The sequence below is a fragment of the Myotis nattereri genome (assembly GCF_964212035.1).
Source record: "Myotis nattereri genome assembly, chromosome: 4".
In the NCBI taxonomy this organism is placed as follows: domain Eukaryota; kingdom Metazoa; phylum Chordata; class Mammalia; order Chiroptera; family Vespertilionidae; genus Myotis; species Myotis nattereri.
The window spans coordinates 5,508,184-5,526,205 of NC_138079.1; the positions used below are offsets into that span (position 1 = coordinate 5,508,184).

The following is an 18,022-nucleotide window of genomic DNA, read 5'->3' on the forward strand; positions in this document are numbered from 1 at the left end:
TATCTACTCTAGAATTTGAAGACTGATTTTCGAAGTTGACGGCCTCTCTCTGAAGTCCTATGTGGGATCTCATGTCCACCAATTCAGACCTTTCAAGTTCTCTGAGAACTGGAAATGCTCCCTCGCTCTCAGGCACTTACAGCACAAGCCTATTTCTCGTCTTCCAATTTAGGATCATCCCATCTGCTACACCTCTCTAGCTATAAGGGCGGTATCTAAAATGGCCTCTCCCAATTACTTTATATGTCAAAACATTGCTTAATTCTCATCATGGCGTTTTAAAGTGTTTTCTTGCTTATCCTTTCTCCACCTTTAGCTTATAAGTTCCGTCTTGTTCATCTTTAGCTTCTAAGTTCCATCTCGTCTCCTTTACTGAAGGAGGCTATCATTTTTTGTTAAAAAAAAATGTTTTCTCTAATGACTTGCAATTTTTAAGGGAAAGGATGTAGGCTTCAAGCTAAGCCAACTGCTTTCCCCTTAGCCAAAGTAGCATAAAGGTAAGTTTGTGTAAAAAACAATCCAGAATACTTCATTTAAAAAATATTTTCCATATAAACCATAATTTAATGAATGCTGAACAAGCGGCCTGGCTATTCTTAGCCTAGTTTTCGATCCAAATCACTGTGTGAACAGATCCCCTGTTTGCACCGATGGCTCCTACTTTCAGGAACAAACTAAAGGCTCGGGAATGCATGTCTCTGTCAAGCTCGGCGACAAACCTGCATCAAACGCGTACCTGGGCCGGGAGGCTGAGCGCCAGCACCAGGTGAATCACTGTGTCGTGCGGCTCACACATGTGATTTCGGCGATGACGCTGGCCTGCTGGCTGGCCAACTGAATGGATGCCCTCCGTGTCCATCAGGGCCGCAACGCACTCCCCCTCTCCCCGCTCGTCTCCCGGGTCCCGGTGGCAGAGGCGCTCGCACAGCGGATTTCGCCCGGTCATGCAACCGGGAGCAGGGCACGCTCCCCGCTCTCAGCGCCTCCACGCTCTTCTCGGGGACCGCGGCTGAGAGCAGCTCCCTTCCGGGCGGCGATGCAACCAGAGGCAGCGGGTAGAGCCAACGCCACCGAACGGCTCTGCGGGGGGCCCTGGCGTGGCACAGCCACCTTACCCGTCCCGGGCTGCGCGGACGAGCCTGGTCACGGCTGCACCGGGAGGGGACCCGGCAGTGGTCTCCCGCTCCCCTCCACCGGAACCACCGCCCGTCCTTCCAGCTGCGCTCTATCCGGTCGGCCCCTCGCTCGGAGCCTGGCAGGCGGGCGTAGCGCCTGTTTCCCCAGCGAGGACGGGATCTGTCCACAGACCCGGTCCCCAAGGGCCGCAGCTGCCGGGCGGGGGCAGAGCAGGTGCGACGCCCGTGCCCGCAGCCTCCCACCTGGCGGGCGAGCTGGCCCCCGCCTCCCCTCGGGGCTGCGGCCGCGGGCCCCTCTATCTCCGCCGGTGCTCGGCCCCCAAACCCGCCCCCCCCCACCCCCCCACCCCCCCACCCCCCACCCCCCCACGGGCTTCACGCTCTTCCCCACGGGCTCACCGTCCGATCTCGCCAGGCAGCGTCTGGAAGGACCGGGACACCCCGCCTCCGCCGTCCAGCGTCGGGGACCCGCGCTCCCGGTGACGGCGGCGACGGTCACCAGAAGGCCTGCGGGCTCCTGGGAAAGGGAAGCCCGGTCCCCTTCAAGCGGCGGCTGACATGTCCGAGTCAGCCGGAGCGCCGCCCGCTTCCGCCTCCCTCCCCGCCTCCCCGGGGGGCGGGCCCGCCTCGCAGCCGCGGGGGTTTGTGGGTACCTCGAGGCTGGCCGAGCTGCGAGGAAAGGAAGTGGTAGCGAGCTCGCCGGACTACGAGGCGGGGCAGGAACTACAACTCCCAGCAGGCAGCGGGGCCGCAGACGGCGGCCGCTGAGATGCAGCTGGAGCGCCCCGCGCGCGCGGAGGGGATGGAACGTTGATAGAGTTGGCGGGTCTCGCTCCAGGCGGCAGGAGCCTCCCGCTTCGGCCCGCTGCGCTCCTAAGCGGGAATCCGGGAGGCGGGCAAGTCTGCAATTAGTGCACATATTTTAAATCCCGGAATCCGTGGACGCCATGCACCGGTAAAGCGATTACAAAGAGGGGCAGACTTGAATGGACCTTCTTAATTCATTTAGGCCACGAGTCTTGCTACTTTCTGAAATTGTTGCTAATGCTGCAATGGGAACGGGTTCTCAGCCCCTTTTGGGGAAAAAGCGTGGGTGGATGGATGGATGCTTTAGTGCGGTGGTCAGTGTGTGGTTTTATTTGTCTTTCTGTATTGGGCTTTCCTGCTCTTGCTTTGAATGGCTGTATGGTTTCCCTTCACTTGAAGAAATCCTTGAGGCCTTTTGCATGACCAGAATCGTAAATCAGAAAGCCTTTTTGATTTGCTCCGTTTTTTTCTTCTCTTTCATTCTTGGGAACTCGCCGCCGGCATGTAAAAAATGCAGTCCTGTTAGCTGCATGACTACATTGCATAACTTGCAGTTTCCTTTAGGCCTCTGCCAATTACTTATGGGTGTGTTCTCAAAGGGAAGGGGCTATTGTGCATGTTTGCAGGAAACACCTCCAGGAGATTCCTGACCAGTCGAGCAACGTGGCCACCACCAGCTTCACTTGGGGATGGGATTCTAGCAAGACTTCGGAGCTGCTGTCCGGCATGGGGGTCTCCGCCCTGGAGAAGGAGCGGGTGGACAGTGAGAACATCCCCCAGGAACTGCTCTCCAACCTGGGCCACCCTCAGGGCTCCCCAAGAAAACGGCTGAAGAGTAAAGGGAATGACAAGGACTTTGTGATCATCCGCAGACCCAAGCTAAATCGAGAGAACTTTCCAGGTAAGGTATGAGGGTAAAAGTGTCAGTCATGGGAGGGCTGAGGTGAACTATTTTGCTGGTAAACCTTTGTTCTGGGATCTTTAGGATGGGGCCCTTTTAGAAAACACCTAATTCTGAAGTTATTTTCCAAAGAAAATAACTCATTGTCAGTGAAGTGTATAGGAATCTTGGCAGGTATATATATATATATATATATATATATATATATATATATCATAGTGCTCAATTGATTTTTAACCTATGTGAAATTTTAACCCATGAGAAGACATCCCTACCTTTTTCCCTAGAAAGTGATCTGCCTGCTTGAAGGCCAGCTCGGTGCCACTGATAAATGGGAACAAAGGCGATGATCTTCTTGTTGGACTCTCTTTTATTTTATTCTGCTTCCTTGTGCCCCTGGTTGAGCTCTTCGCCATAATCACATTAGTAATTTGTCAAAGGCTTGCTAAAGTGGATGTTCAACTAAGTGGCGGAGACTTAACCAGGTCCACTCCCCAACGGGCTTTTTGTCTTGTGGTCTGTCTCCATTACGCATTACCTGTTCGGTCACGCAGCCCAAAGACCGAAGGCCAGTCCCATTCCCGCCATCCCCCAGCATCCAGCCAATGACTGAATCTTCCCTTCCGGTCTTCTAAGTATTTCTCAAGCTCTCATCTTCTCTTAACTGAATATTGGAATAGACTCATTATTCCAGCCTTTTCCTCCCCAGATCCATCCCCAGAGCTAAACTGGGCTGACTGAAATGTAGAACTACCCTCTTAATAGCTTTCCACTCCCTTTCTTAAGCAGGCGATTGATTGAGTGCCTCCCAGAGCGGATCAGAACCGCAAGAGTACTCAAATCCATAGTGCACTGACCTGGGGTTATCCGTTTTTCCTTGCTAGTAGACCATTTGAGACATTAATGCAGCAGTGTTTGCTGAGCACATACTGTGACTTGGCATTCATTCTTCTGGGGAAACAGCAATGAACAAAACGTAAATATTCCTATGCTCATGGAGCATCTGTTCTGGAGAAAAGACACAATGAACATAATAAATATGGTATGTAGTGTGTTAGTAATAAGGGCTGTGGCTGAAAAAAAACAAAGAAACTTTGAACAAGCCAAGAGGGATTGGAAATCCTGAGGTAGGGAGATGGATGACAATTTTCAACAGGGTATTGATGGAAAGCCTCACTTGGACAGTGAGCCTTAAGCAAAGGCATAAAGGAGGGAAGGGCATGTGCCATGCAGATATCTTGGAGGAGACAGCCCTAAGCAGAGGAAGCAGCCAGCCCAAAGACCCTGGGGCAGAAGCGTGTCATGTTTGTTGAAGGAACAACAAGAAAGCCATATTCTAAGTGCGGGATGAGCCAAGGAGAAAGTAGAGGAATAGCAGGCTAGAGGCGCTGGCTTGTTTGCTGGCTTGTTTTGCTTTTAAAAATAATCTGTGTTGTGTGTTTTTTTGGTTTTTGATCCTTTAGGAAAGAGAATCTTCAGATTATGGGAATCTACAGTAGGAGTTGGATTAGAAAGGCAGTACAGGGTTATGGTGAAGTCAGGCAAATCTGGGTTTCAGTCTGCCTTGCTGTTCTCAGCCTTGGGAAGTTATTCGGGCCCTCTAGGCCTTCGTTTCGTTGTGAAATGGAGAAATAATACCCACCTCATAGGTCGCTGTGAAGATTAAACGGAACAGTGCCGTGACGCTCTTAGCTCTTAGCATGCTGCCTGCACGTAGCGCTAGTAAGGAACCCAGTTCATTTGGCCACATCCACCTGGGAGGCGGCTTCACTTTTTCTTTTGTCCCTGAAGCGGTTGGTCTGACCCTGTCCGGGTAGGGTTCTTTCCCTTCAGAGTTTAGCGGCGCTGCTGCACCGAGTGTGTGGCGTGCCGCACTAGCAATTTGGTGCTTGACCACCCAAACGTGGTAAAGACCCTCGGTGCCCAATGAGAGGATGTGGACCAATTTGTCCAGCACCGGGAGCTTTTAACATGGAGTGTGATTGCTGTGTCCTTCCACGTTCACACACACGCACACAGATGTATAGTAAAAAGACTTCTTGTTTCATATATATATATATGATTGATTTCAGAGAGGAGGGGGAGAGAGAGAGAGATAGAGAGAGAGAGAGAGAAAAACATCAATGATGAGAGAGAATCATTGATCGGCTGCCTCCTGCACTCCCCCTACTGGGGATCGAGCCCGCAACCCAAGCATGAGCCCTTGACCGGAATCGAATCTGGGACCCTCCAGTCCACAGGCCGACGCTCCATCCACTAAGCCACACCAGCTAGGGCTAAAAGACTTCTTGTTTCTAAGTGAGGCACTCTGGGAACTGGACAGGATGAAGGGGCGGTTGCTGTCTGCTAGGCAACTGCAAGTCCAGTTGAGGAGCACAGACAATACACAAGAAGAGGAGCTCACAGCGAGAGGCGAAAGCCAGCCACCGATGTGTAGGCCAGAGGAGGACTTGATTGTTCACGTGACCTCAGATATATAGGTCTGAAGTGAGAAGCGAGGCGGGGAGGGAAGCAGTCGGGTCCATTGTACTGTTGGGACTGCACGCAGTGCAGACTGGTTCGTTGGTGTGGGGCGGCGTGGAGCGGTGAAGTCACTGATGGGGGTTGAGGGGCAGCTGGTGTGGAAGGTCCCAGCGGGCCTCCCGGAGCCTGGGCCTCCCGCGCACCGAATCGTCATTCCCGGGAGTTCTGTGTGCAGTTGTCAGGACAGGTGGCTAACAGCTCTGCCAGGATTAGGGTACAGCAGGCCACACCTGCTTTCCACAGAGATCTGATGCCAGTAGCCCTGGACTGTGGGTTTTTCTTGGTTCTGCTCTCAGCAGTCTCTCTGCAGGCCCCAAGCCAGGCTCCCATCTGGCAACTAAGACCTCTTTATCTGTCTACTTCAGAAGATAAAAACTATGTGACCAGCCCGTCCCAGGACAGCTCTGATTGGCCCTTGGCTTGAGTGTGTGGAAGGAAATTAGGAGGAAATGGCCAGCAGTGAGGTCATTAATGGGCAGAAAGAGGACAACTGCATTTTCTCTGTGGGCATTAAATGCCTGTCCGGATCTTTTCTTCCCCACTTCCCCCGCCTCCCTCCAAACAGGATGCATGAAAACACGGTTGAACTAATTTGTTGATCCGCTCTCCCATGGCGATTAAACTGCTTGAAATTCCAGACCCCACACTGGTTTCTCAGACTGGAGACTCCAAAGTTTAGAGAATGCTGATATCCCCAAGGAACCTTGTTCAAAGTGCAAAATTCCTGAGATGCTGATCCAAGAAGTCCTGCCTTGAAGCTGGGAATCTGCTTTAATAGCCCCAGGCACACATAGTTCCTCCAATTTTTTTTTTTTATTTTAACCAATAAGAAATATATTTTACATTGCAATCTTGGGTGTGTACCTGAAATATTCCCCCTTACTCAGGGATTTCCTATTCAGTTCCATTCCATTTTTCAAAAACAGTGCTGGTCAGCCCTGCCAGGGAGGCTCAGTTGGTTGGGTGTCGTCCTGTGAACCAAAAGGTTGCTGGTTCGGTTCCTGGTCAGGGCACATGTCCGGGTTACAAGCTCAGCTGATTGAGGTTTCTCTCCTACTGTCTCTCCCTTCTTCTCTCTCTAAAATCAATAAAAATATATTTAAAAGCAAAAAAACAGTGCAGGTCTAACTAGACTGACTTCATGACTCACCAATGAATCTCAGCCTGCAGCTCTCAAAACAGCTCTGTTGGAGTCTGTAGAGGACCCTTCCAGGCACTTTCTTTACTCTGTAGCTTCCATTCATTCATTCATTCAGCAAAGATTTATTGAGCACCGTTCTAGAGATGAGGAATACAGCAGTGGACATAACAGGTAAAAGACCCGGCTCTCATTCAGCCTATATACCAGCCGTGGGCAAACTGGCCCGCGGGCCGGATCCGGCCCGTTTGAAATGAATAAAACTAAAAAAAAAAAAAGACCGTACCCTTTTATGTAATGATGTTTACTTTGAATTTATATTAGTTCACACACACTCCATCCATGCTTTTGTTCCGGCCCTCTGGTCCAGTTTAAGAACCCATTGTGGCCCTCGAGTCAAAAAGTTTGCCCACCCCTGCTATATACCTGATTCTCCAAATCCCAATTTCCATGGCTTGCCCATTGCTCTTACCACACTCTGGGGGTGAGCATGTCTCTCAGAAATCTAGGGTTGCAGGGTGGAGGGGATCATTGAAGACCTCTGGTTTGGTTTTGCTTTTTTTCAGTTTTGCCTACCTAGCCAAAAAAAAAAAAAAAAAAAGAAGAGCTATTTGATCCAGTGTTTTCTCTTTGCAATTTGTGCAATTTGTGGAAGAGGAAGGAACACTTATCTCAGATGGTGGAATCAATTGTCTCTTCCCAGAAAGGAAGCCTGGGTTGTTACCACTTAACACAATCTAGCAAAGACAAACATGCATTGAGCCCCCACTCTTAAAAAAAAAAAATACACAAAAAATAGCAGGTGTGAGCAGCAGGGCCTGCCTACCCTTCAAGTATCATTTATCTAAGAGGGGCAGTTCTAAGAGTCAAGGTCTCATTGATGGGTAAGATGACTTTGGTGTGTGACGTTGAATGGGAGTATAGGTGATGCTCCCAGAAAGAAATATGTCGAGTCGGAGGAGTCACGTATCCTGCAAAGATCTAATGCATAGATTAGCTGTTCCTCAGGCGCAGTGATGAGGTCAGCGCAGTGGACGGCTGGGCTTGCACCTCAGGACCGAGTGGAAATGGTGGTGCCTGCCGGGGATGGTGGGCAGGGTGGTGAGCCTGGCCACCGCTGTCAGGGAGTTGAAGACCAGAGGCCTTGGGCTGAGTAATTGTTTCCCTGACTGTGCAGCCCTGGGCGGTTTAGAAGGGGCCCTGGGGGAAGGACCTGCTCTGGACTTTCTCATCCGCTCGGGGCACACAGGCCAGGCAGCAGTGCAGTCAGGAATCCAGGAAACAGATGGCCGCTGCTTTGAGAATTAAATGTGGCAAGTCAGGTTACATTCTGCACACCCCAGGCCGGATCCCAGCACCGGAGCAGCCACACGGAGACAGGCTTCCGCCCCCTCTGCTTGGGCAGCAGCCAACTTCAGGCTGCGACACCCCCGCCCAGGGGCCCTAGAATCTCTGTCACCCTGTGGTCAACGGAGTGGGGTCCTGGGGACTTGGCTCTGGCGTGTTTTCTCGGCCATTGCTCCTTCCATCTGGCAGCATGTCCTTGACAGCTCTCGGCATCATTGTTCTACGTCCTTGACAACAGCTCTCGGCATCATTGACTTACTCCCTCTCCACTTCTCCCTCCCAGCCCTGGTTGATGTCTTTTTTTTCCTCTATATAAATTCAGATTTAATTATCTCCTTAACTTGTAGACCATCTAGTACTCAGAAGAAGGAGAGTATGGAATCATAGAGTGTCCTAGGGTAGAAAGAGGCGTGAGTTGGAGCCAGACCTGAGTTTGAATTCCCACTGTGCCCCCCGCTGGTTCTGTGCCCGGGTTCCTTTTATCATAGCTACCTCACCTGAAGCCCTTTCCCCAGCTCAGAGGCCACTCATGTTCTGACAGGTCATTTCCTTTGTGTCCTGATGTGTCTTCAGCCTCATTCCCCCTCCCCCAAACGCCAGCAGGCAGTTCCCTCTGCCACCTGGCCAGCCCTCCAGCGGCCACCTCTCGGGCTCTAAGCCTCTCCTTTGGGGCGTGGGGTTGGGAACAGACAGAGCAGAGCCACATTTGAGCTTTGGCTGTCGCCTTGGTGAGGCTCTTTGGCCACGACAGGTTTCCTCATCTGTAAAATGGGCTAATACGACTTAGTACATGGGAGTGCTGCAAAGATTCGGTTGCTTTCCTAACTACCTGAGACTTTTTAGGCTTTCAGTAAATGGCAGTTTTGTTTGTTTGTTTTCGTTATTAATCCCTACCCGAGAATATGGTTTTTGATTCAGCTCATTCGCAGTTTTCACGAGGGGAGAGTGAAAGGCATAATGCACCTAGCGAAGATTGAGCAAGTGCTTGTAAGTGTGCGAGGCGCTGGGCCTGCACGTCTGGGCAGGGGGCTATGAAGGAAGGAAGGGCATTTAAGTCAGGATCTGAGGGATGCTTGCGAGCTGGGGGTGAGGAAGGAAGTTGCGATGCAAAGCCCTTTAACGCTAGGCTTCCCTTGCGTGTGTGGCTCCCTGGCCTGGCTTTGCTGCCCTCTGCCGACCCCTGCATGCATTGCTATGCCAAGTTTTCCTCCTGGCATTGTAGTTACCTGTCTGCACATCGTTCCTGATTCCTTATGTCTTCCCAGTCAAACAGGAAGCACCCAGTCTGTTCACGTCTCCTGCCCTGTACTGCTCAGCAAGCCTCTCATTTTCCTCTCCCCTCTTCCTCCATCTTCAGTGCCCCACCCACAGCCCCGGGAAGCTCCCCGTCCCCAGCGCCTTCGCTTGCACGCAGATGTGCTGTGAGTTAGCATCCCTCCTAGAAGCCCCCGAACAGTGACTGCCGGCAGCCGGCAGAGGCAGCGGCAGCAGCCAGGCCCTCGGCTGGGACACCTCTGGGTGCTTCCTGCAGTCCCCAGCCCACGGGAACCCGGTTGCCCATAGCAGTAACCCCCTCGTGAGCATGCCCAGAGCTGGCCTCCCTCCCTTCCGCAGCGCTCACCACTCCTTCCAGGGCTTCCCGAGACCACTTCCCAAATAAACTCCTTGAATCTGAACCTCCAGGCCTTAGAGAGAGGGTGGTTTGGGGGTCGAACGACCCTTTCACAGGGGTCGCCTAAGACCATCAGAAAACACATATATAATTACATATTGTTTTTGTAATTAATCACGATGCTTTAATTATGTTCAATGTGTCACAATGAAATTGGGGGTCACCACCACATGAGGAACTGTATTAAAGGGTCGCGGCGTTAGGAGGGTTGAGAACCACGGCTCTAGAGGGAGTTCTAGGCAGCTTGGAAAGAAGCAGCCCCAAGAAGAAAAGGTGCAGAGTCCATGGGGAAAGGACAGGAACGGAGACACGAAAGAGAAAGGGGCGGGTAGACTCACTGCTCCACCTTTCCCCAAATATCACACAAGTAATCGTCACAGCGATCCACTTGGCCAGATCCTCTCTCTCCGCTCCTGCAGATGAGGAAACAGCCCCGAGGGAGGAAGTAACCCGCCCAAGCTCACGGAGTTGGCGGCCGCGAAGCTGGATTCTGGGCAGAGCTTCCTCCATCCAGTCGGGGGCTGGGGGTCGGTGAGGGGTGGGGGGTAAGCACCTGTGGCCAGGATAGCCTTTGCAGATCATAGTCAAATCTCAGCCTTAGATTTGGAAGAACTAAGTATGTCATTTTCCTGCCAAATCAAATGCTAGGATCTGATCTCCAGATACCAGAGGTCGGGGGAGTTCAGCATTAATGGGAGAAAACCTTCAGGAGAACCTGTCCATCAACTTCTTTTCCTGTCAGGGGAGCCGAGCAGGAGCCTGGTTGGAGAACCTTTGACCTCTGTGCACTCTGACCTTGAGGGAACTTTGTGACAGTGGCGCCACCGTGAGGAGCCTCAGGGTGACCTCTAGCTGCCTCTGCGGGTATAGGTCGGGTCAGCGCTGATGACCTGCCTTCACCCCCCCTACCCCGAGGATTCAGAGCCTTTCATTTTGTCCTGTAGAGAGAGGCGCAGGCATTAACTGAGCGACTGCACACCGCCGCCTCATTCTTCTTCCGGAGGCTTCCCTGACCACGCCCCCCCTCCCCCCCCACTGCACAGCACAGCACCCTGGACCCCCCATTGCAGCCTGTCATGGTGCTTCATTGAAATCTCTCCCTTGTCTGCATCTCAGACTCTGAGCAGGCATTCCTTGCTCATCTTTTTATCCCTAGAACAGACCCCAACATATATGGTGCATGGTTAATAAGCATATGAATGGAGGAATGTTTCAGACATGGTGCTAGTTCTTGGAAATACAAAGATTTTTTTTTTTTTAAATAGTTCTTGTTCTCAGGAACTTGCGGTCTAGCGAGGGACCAGGCAGGTGAGAAAGTAAGTAATCAGTTGGAAGAGTGGCCTGCTGGTGGTGCTGTCCTGGAGGTTTTCCATAGGCGTGGGGGCTTTAATAGCGACTGGATTTTAAAATAATAGTGGGGTGCGGGGGACACAACGTATACAGGCCCACTGAGAGGGAGCACAAATGACTCATCCTGAAAACCACAAAGTGCTCTGAGTGTGCTCCGATAGTGACCACAGACAGTGAGCATGCTGGCTTCTAGGTAGTGAACAGAGGAACATGTTGGCCCTAACTGGAACGCTTTGAACTTCCTGCTAATCAGTACAGACTTTAGGCTAAACATTTGGGGGCGCCGTTGCAGGGCTCTAACCGAGGGAAGGCATGCTTGTTTGAGAAAGATCGAGAAGATTGCCCAGGAATGCCGCCCGCCCTGTGTGTCACCTACTCCCTCGGGCCTCGCAGAGCCTGGTGCCATCAGTATGCTGTCCGTGCAATACTGGCACCTTTAACTGGGGGAGGACAAGAGGGGCTGTATGTTAGACGGAGACACCGGGCAAGTAGGAGACCAGTGGAGATTGCACAAGGAATCGGCTCACACAGTTAGGAATGGTGGAGGCTGGAATGTCCCAGCCTGCATTCCTGAGGCCTGAGAACAGGGCCAGCCCAGGGTGTGGGTTCCAGCCCAGGGTCTGCAGGCGGGCGGGTGCCACGCTCCCTTAATTAGCCTCTTCCAATCAGGCCCTGGATTGGTGAGACCTGCCCGCAGAGGGAGGGCACTCTGCTTTTCTCTGGGTTGGGTGTCAATCTCATCCTGAAACACCCTCTTGGACACGCCCACACCACCAGGCCCAGTCCAGCGGGGTCACAGAAGAGGATGGCTCTAGAATTGGTGGGGAGCAGTGGGAGGCAGGGAGAGGCTGGGAAGGCCAGTTATGGAGGGAGTCTGACAACTCTCAGTATCTCTCTGGTGCACACTTGTCTCCTTGGCCATCGTCACATTGCCCTGGTCTGTGCATTCCTGTGTCAGAGTTTGCTGCTTGTTAGGAGACTAAGCAAAGGGGTGTTCCTGCATCTACCTTTTTCACCCTCGTTTTTCCGGAACTCAGCAGCTAGCGTGATTTTTTTTTAAAAAGTACATGAGATCAAGATTTCACTCCTGTGCTCAGAACCCTCCAGTGCAGTGGTTCTCAACCTTCCTGCCCTTTAAATACAGTTCCTCACGCTGTGACCCAACCATAAAATTATTTTCATTGCTACTTCGTAACTGTCATGTTGCTACTGTGATGCATCGTCATGTAAATATCTGATAGGCAGGATGGTCTTAGGCGACCCCGTGAAAGGGTCGTTCCACCGCCAAAGGGGTCGCGACCCACAGGTTGAGAACCGCTGCTCTAGTGGCTGCTCAGCACATTCGGAGCCAGAGCTGAGGGCCTCATCATGACATAGAAAGCCCTGCATGGCCTCATCTTTTCCTCCCCCCCCCCCCCCTGCAGTTTTTTACACTGTGTTCCTTGCTGTTCCCCAAAGCAGAGATGCTGTTCCTTGCACCCAGAGCACACCCCAGACACCCATAGGGCTGGCTCCCTCACTTTGTTCAAGCCTCTGCTCAGTGATGGCCATCCCTGTAAGGCCTTCCCCGAGCACTGTGGTCAGACTTCGAACACCCACCCCCTGCTCCCCATCCTCTCCTTCACCCTGCTTGACTTCTCTGCGTAGCACTCGTCAGTTTTCACATAGCATGTCATTCACTACTTGTTCTGTGTCTGTGAGTATCCATTTCTTCCCACACGTGTGCAAACATTTTGTCTGCCTTGTTTACTGCTCTCTCCCCGGCACCTAAAATGACCCCTGGCCGCTGCCTACTTGTTGACTAATGGATGAGGACACCCTTGATGTTGCACGTCTAGGTAAATTGGAAGCCTGGGAGAATAGGGGGAGAGTGCATTTGCCTTGTAAATAAGGTCACCATGAAACCAACATGTGGGCTGGTTTGAATCCAAGTTCGTTGTCTCATAAACTCGAAGGATGAAGTCTCTGTTAAAAACAGTTTTTTAGTGGAAGCGACATGTATTGACAGAAATGGTTCCAAAAGCAGGCGAGTGGCCAGAGCTTCTGCCCCATGTTGCAGTCGGGTGTGGTTCGGGGAAGTCTGTTAGTCCATGTGCAGAGTCCCACGTGGCCCGGCTCAGGGAGCATCCCCGCTGCAGCAGCCAGGAGCCTAGGGCCGCAGGAAGAGACAGAGGTAGCCGGCTTTTTAATCCAGGGGGTGGCTGCAGCCATGCTAGCTCCTGATTGGTCCTTTCAAAGAATTCTGCCTCAGCAACATCCTTGGGATTGGTTGCTACGCCTTACTGCCATGTGATTGGTTATCTGCAGGCTGGGTGTCTTAGCAACAGTCCATACATTGTAAGCCTTACCCAGCTGGGTTTCCTTAGCAATTCTGCCTAAGTGGGTTCCTGGTTCTATTTTCTCTGCCCACCCCCCTAACTCCCCCCACCCCCATCCTGTCCCGATTCCTGCCGTCCTAGCTTCTCCGTCTCCTCAACTACTTGCTCCCCTGAATCCTCAGTGACCAGATCAGTGATGGCAAACCTTTGGAACTCGGTGTGTCAGCATTTTGAAAAACCCTAACTTAATTCTGGTGCTGTGTCACATAGAAATTTTTTCATCTTTGCAACCATAGTAAAACAAAGACTTATATTTTTGGTATTTATTTTATGTATTTAAGTGCCATTTAACAAAGAAAAATCAACCAAAAAAATGAGTTTGCGTGTCACCTCTGACACGCGTGTCAAAGGTTCGCCATCCCTGGACTAGATGGCCAGGATTCCTTAGCCCCTGGATGACACCTGGGAGGGCTGTGGGCTGGCTCTGAATCTTTGCCGGAGATTGGCCTGCGGGTGCGGAAGAGAGTGTGTCGGGAAAAGTATTCTTCGTTTCCCCTTTTCTTTGCCAAGAAAATATGGTGCTTGCTTCACGGGGCCTACACTGTGAGTGAACAGAAAAACAACTGAGTGGATAATTAAATTCCTGTTTCAAGCTGAATGTTGTGTGTCCTTGATGGGTAAGAAAAACGTCAGTATGTTGTAGGCGGCTGCAGGAATGGCACCAGGTGTCTGACCGGCGGGTCAGACCGAACCTGGGTTCAGCAACCTCAGTACTTGGGTTCTGGCTGGGAAAGAATTCAGAGCAAGACCCAAGCTGTAAGAGCACATTTACTTGGTAAAGCGCAGCAGTGGGAGAAGTGATTCCTAGAAGACATGGGCTTGGGAAACGAGTTACGGAGGCAAAAGAAGGGCCCGTGGAGCTTGGGAGTGAGGAAGCTAATAGTAACCTGCCCGGGGAGAGTGGGGGGCGGGGGGCACACGGGGTCCTCTGTCCTAGGGGTTTAACGGTGGAGATTTTAGGGGAGGTCCCAGGGAAAGATCCTAACAGAATATTCAGTAGCCTGATGAGCTTCTGTGCCTGCCCCATCATCCTTGCTCTGCTCATGTCTGTCTAACTGGCGGTTAAAAGAATGGTGATGGGAAAACACATTTTTTTCCTCCAAGGTGTTTCCTGGGACTCGCTTCCCGACGAGCTGCTCTTAGGCATCTTCTCCTGCCTGTGCCTCCCGGAGCTCCTGCACGTGTCCTGCGTCTGTAAGAGGTGGTACCACCTGGCGTAAGTATTGTTCGCCCCTTTGGCCCATGGGGGCGAGGGGAGAGGAGGGTTATTCATTCATGGGGTCTGTTGAAAGGAACAACCGAGAAGAATATAGCAGCACACAGCAAACTGAGTACCTCCGTGTTTCTGTGAGTACTTGGTGTCTCATTTCCCCGCGAAAGGGAGGGGTCCCTGGAGGTGAAAACTCCCCCGTTAATGAGACCCCCTGCCCAGGATCCGGGGAGGGGAGTCCCAGGTGAGGCACAGCCGCCCCTCACCCCGGAGAGCCGGGCGGTGAGTCAGGGGCCAGAGGACATGGGGCCCTGGTATTGGGTCGGGTGTGAGCCGGCCCGGCCACTGAGACCCTGGGTGACCGGAGGAAGGTCTGCGTCGCTTTGAGTGGGAAGAATGGCGCCTCTGGGACAGGCCAGTTAGGAGGGGAAACGCACACAGATGCCGCGGGCAGTGCCTGGCTCGCGTGTGCAGCACGGGACAACCCACGGGGGTTGGGGTTTTGTTGGTTCTGGGGATGACACCGTTCCGGTGTGGACAGTGAGCTGGGCACGGAGAGTCGTGGTGAGCTGGGAGGCAGCCACAGGCCAGGAGCGGCGAGAGAGGCTGTGTTTATCAATGTGAACCTTTTTCCACCTTCACCCCTTCTCATCCCCACCCGCCCCTGGCCAGCCGTGTCTCCTTCCAGCGTCAAGGACTCTCACTGTGACCGCAGGAGCCCCTCCCTCTCCACTCGGGGTGTGCTCGGATAAGACACCTTGTATTTAGTCTCACTCATCCCCCCCCCCCACCTCACGGACCCCATTTTCATTGTCTTTTTCTGCCAGCTGACCTCATACAGAATCTGTTACTCTTCATCTCAGTTGTTGCAAAAGTAATAACAGACATTTATTAAGCACTTATGTGCCTGGCACAGCAGTCCTGCCTTCTTAGTAACAGGTCAGATAACACATGGACAGTTTCTTTATGCAGAATTATTCCACAGCTCTCGCCAGTGGTCTGCTTATTTCAGGCAGTGTTAAAAAATAAAATTTTGTAGGCTTTTATTATTTTTTTAATATATTTTTATTTCAGAGAGGAAGGGAAAGGGAAAGGGGGAGAGAGAGAAAAAAACATCAACAAAGAGAGAATCATTGATCGGCTGCCTCCTGCACACCCCTCACTGGGGATCAAGCCTGCAACCCGGCATGTGCCCTTGACCAGAATCCAACCTGGGACCCTTTAGTCTGCAGGCCGATGCTCTATCCACTGAGCCAAACTGGTCAGGGCTCTTGTAGGCTTTAAAAATGTGTGCTCATGCGTATGACCTTGTGTTTGCTTTCTTGTTAAATTGAATGACTCTGTGGTTGTTAAAGTTCCCTTATTGTGTTCAGTATTGGTACCTCCTTCTTGCATTAGAAAGACTATCCAAAATCTAATATTTTCCCTTTTCTTTCACATTGTTTCATATCTATCTATCTATCTATCTATCTATCTATCTATCTATCTATAAGTCTAAGTGACTGGTCAACCATTCAACCATTTGACTGGTAGCTGTGAGGTGCACTGACCACCAGGGGGCAGACACTCAATGCAGGAGCTGCCCCCTGGTGGTCAGTGCACTCCCACAGCTGGAGCACTGCTCAGCTGACCAACAGGTGCCAGATGTTGGGCTCATGGCTGGCACAAGCCTCTCCCATGGGCACTCCCCCTGCACGCCCCTCCCCCATCCGGACTGGGTCCAGGATCAGGACCAGTAGGGCCGGGATGAGTGGGAGCACCGAGCCTCTAGTATCTACATATATTTCTATGCATGTGTGTGTGTACGTGTATATAAGCTTAAAAGGTTTTATAAAACAGCTAAACTAAACATTCTTTTTTCTAGTAGACGTCAGAGTCATAATCACGTGATAGAGCAGTGCTAACTTTCCTGCCTTTAGTGTATTGACAGTGTGGTCACCTGTTTCTGGGTAACAGAAATGGCAAGTGAGGTTACTGTGGCCATTGGAACCTACTCACCTCGTCAGTAGTCAACTAAGCAATCTGAGCAGCCGTTTTTAAAGTTATCAAGTGGACTCGAAGGCTGGAGTTCTGTTCTCCGGGCCCAGGTCCTTGCATTGCTCATGACAGCACTGAGCCACCTACATTGGAAGTCTGTAGAAAGAGGAACAGGGAAGCTGATCCATGATGTGACCAAGTTCAATAGTGCCTTTAGAATGTCATGGCTAATGTACCGTCAGCTTAAAAACAAAGGTTTCTTCGTAAGTGGCTTCCAGGCGATGTATTGGCGGCGTCCTCCTCGTTAGCATCGGTATTGGGAGCCTGCAGGATCCAGTGCCCCAACTTACCGATCGAGCCCCCTCTCTCCCAGGTTCGACGAGTCCCTGTGGCAGACCCTGGACCTCACCGGCAAAAACCTGCACCCGGACGTGATTGGCCGGCTGCTGTCCCGAGGGGTGATGGCCTTCTGCTGCCCGCGATCCTTTGTGGACCAACCGTTAGTTGAACATTTCAGGTAAAAAAAGAAAAATCCCGTGGAGAGACTGTGTCTAAATCTTGAGGTGGAAACCCTCAAATCCCCATCTGCTCAGTCCTCCCCTTCCAGCAAGCTCCCATTCCCAGTGCCCTAGAAATGTCCACACAGGAATTCCCTCCACACACCTCAGTATCAGCCTGTCCCCCATGATGCTCAGCCCCATTACTTCCCTCCATGCACCTCAGTATCAGCCTGTCCCCCATGATGCTCAGCCCCCTTACTTCCCTCCACGCACCTCAGTATCAGCCTGTCCCCCATGATGCTCAGCCCCCTTTACAACTTGCTCTCCCTATGGGAGTCAATGCCACTGCCCTCCACCCCCTCGTCGCCAGAAGCCATCATCGACATCACATCCTTGTCACCCACACCCAGCGCATGCTCACACATTCATTTCTAAGAGGGGCTATATGGGCAGCGACAGCTGGACCTGACAAAAATCCTCTTGAATCTTAAAATGAAGGAGGATGGGACTTCGCTGGGAGCAATTTGTCGTATGGCAGAAACCATAGCGAATCCTTGAAACGTGCACGTAGCGTCCAGCTTGGGATGGGGCGCTCACTGGGGCGTGGGCAGGGCGGTGTGGGCTGGGTGGACCTGAGCCGCCTTGCAGAGCCCCCCTCTCTCTCTCTCTCTCTCTCTCTCTCTCTCTCTCTGTCTTTCTCTCTCTCTCTCCCGCGTCCAGCCCTTTCCGCGTGCAGCACATGGACCTGTCCAACTCGGTCTTCGAGGTGTCCACCCTGCAGGGCATCCTGTCCCTGTGCTCCAAGCTGCAGAACCTCAGCCTGGAAGGCCTTCAGCTCTCGGATCCCATTGTCAAGTGAGTGGCAGCAGAGCCTGTCCCCACGGCCACTGGTTTTAGGTGTGAATTCTGTTTCCTGCGTGTAACTGGGGTGCCCTGCTGTCCACAGCCGCAGGGACTGCGGGGATACCCAGCGCAGGGTTTCGGCTCCTGAGAAAACATCCCAGGGCTCACCCAGGCAGCCAGAGTGTGCACGCCGACTGGATGCCAGGCCTCGGGCTGGGCCCTGGGGAGGCACGGATGAAT

The 18,022-nt window shown here is 52.2% G+C and overlaps 2 protein-coding genes across 5 annotated transcripts in view; one reads left to right on the forward strand and one right to left on the reverse strand.

The window, feature by feature from the left end:
* LMBRD2 (LMBR1 domain containing 2) overlaps window positions 1–1,747 on the reverse strand; it is a 43,160-nt gene extending 41,413 nt beyond the window's left edge. For both annotated transcript variants that reach the window (XM_081089406.1, XM_081089405.1), the window contains exon 1: window positions 1,536–1,747. The gene's annotated coding sequence lies outside the window, so the exon portion shown is untranslated. The remainder of the gene's footprint in view (window positions 1–1,535) is intronic.
* A 124-nt stretch (window positions 1,748–1,871) lies between these two features.
* SKP2 (S-phase kinase associated protein 2) overlaps window positions 1,872–18,022 on the forward strand; it is a 52,623-nt gene continuing 36,472 nt past the window's right edge. For 2 of the 3 annotated variants that reach the window (XM_081089410.1, XM_081089409.1), the window contains exons 1-5: window positions 1,926–2,091; window positions 2,570–2,844; window positions 14,357–14,468; window positions 16,813–16,956; window positions 17,660–17,794. In XM_081089410.1, coding sequence (XP_080945536.1) covers window positions 2,084–2,091; window positions 2,570–2,844; window positions 14,357–14,468; window positions 16,813–16,956; window positions 17,660–17,794 — 674 coding nt within the window. In that variant the 5' untranslated portion in view covers window positions 1,926–2,083. Of the gene's footprint in view, window positions 2,092–2,569; window positions 2,845–14,356; window positions 14,469–16,812; window positions 16,957–17,659; window positions 17,795–18,022 lie in introns of all 3 variants that reach the window. The other variant, XM_081089411.1, reaches the window with a different exon arrangement.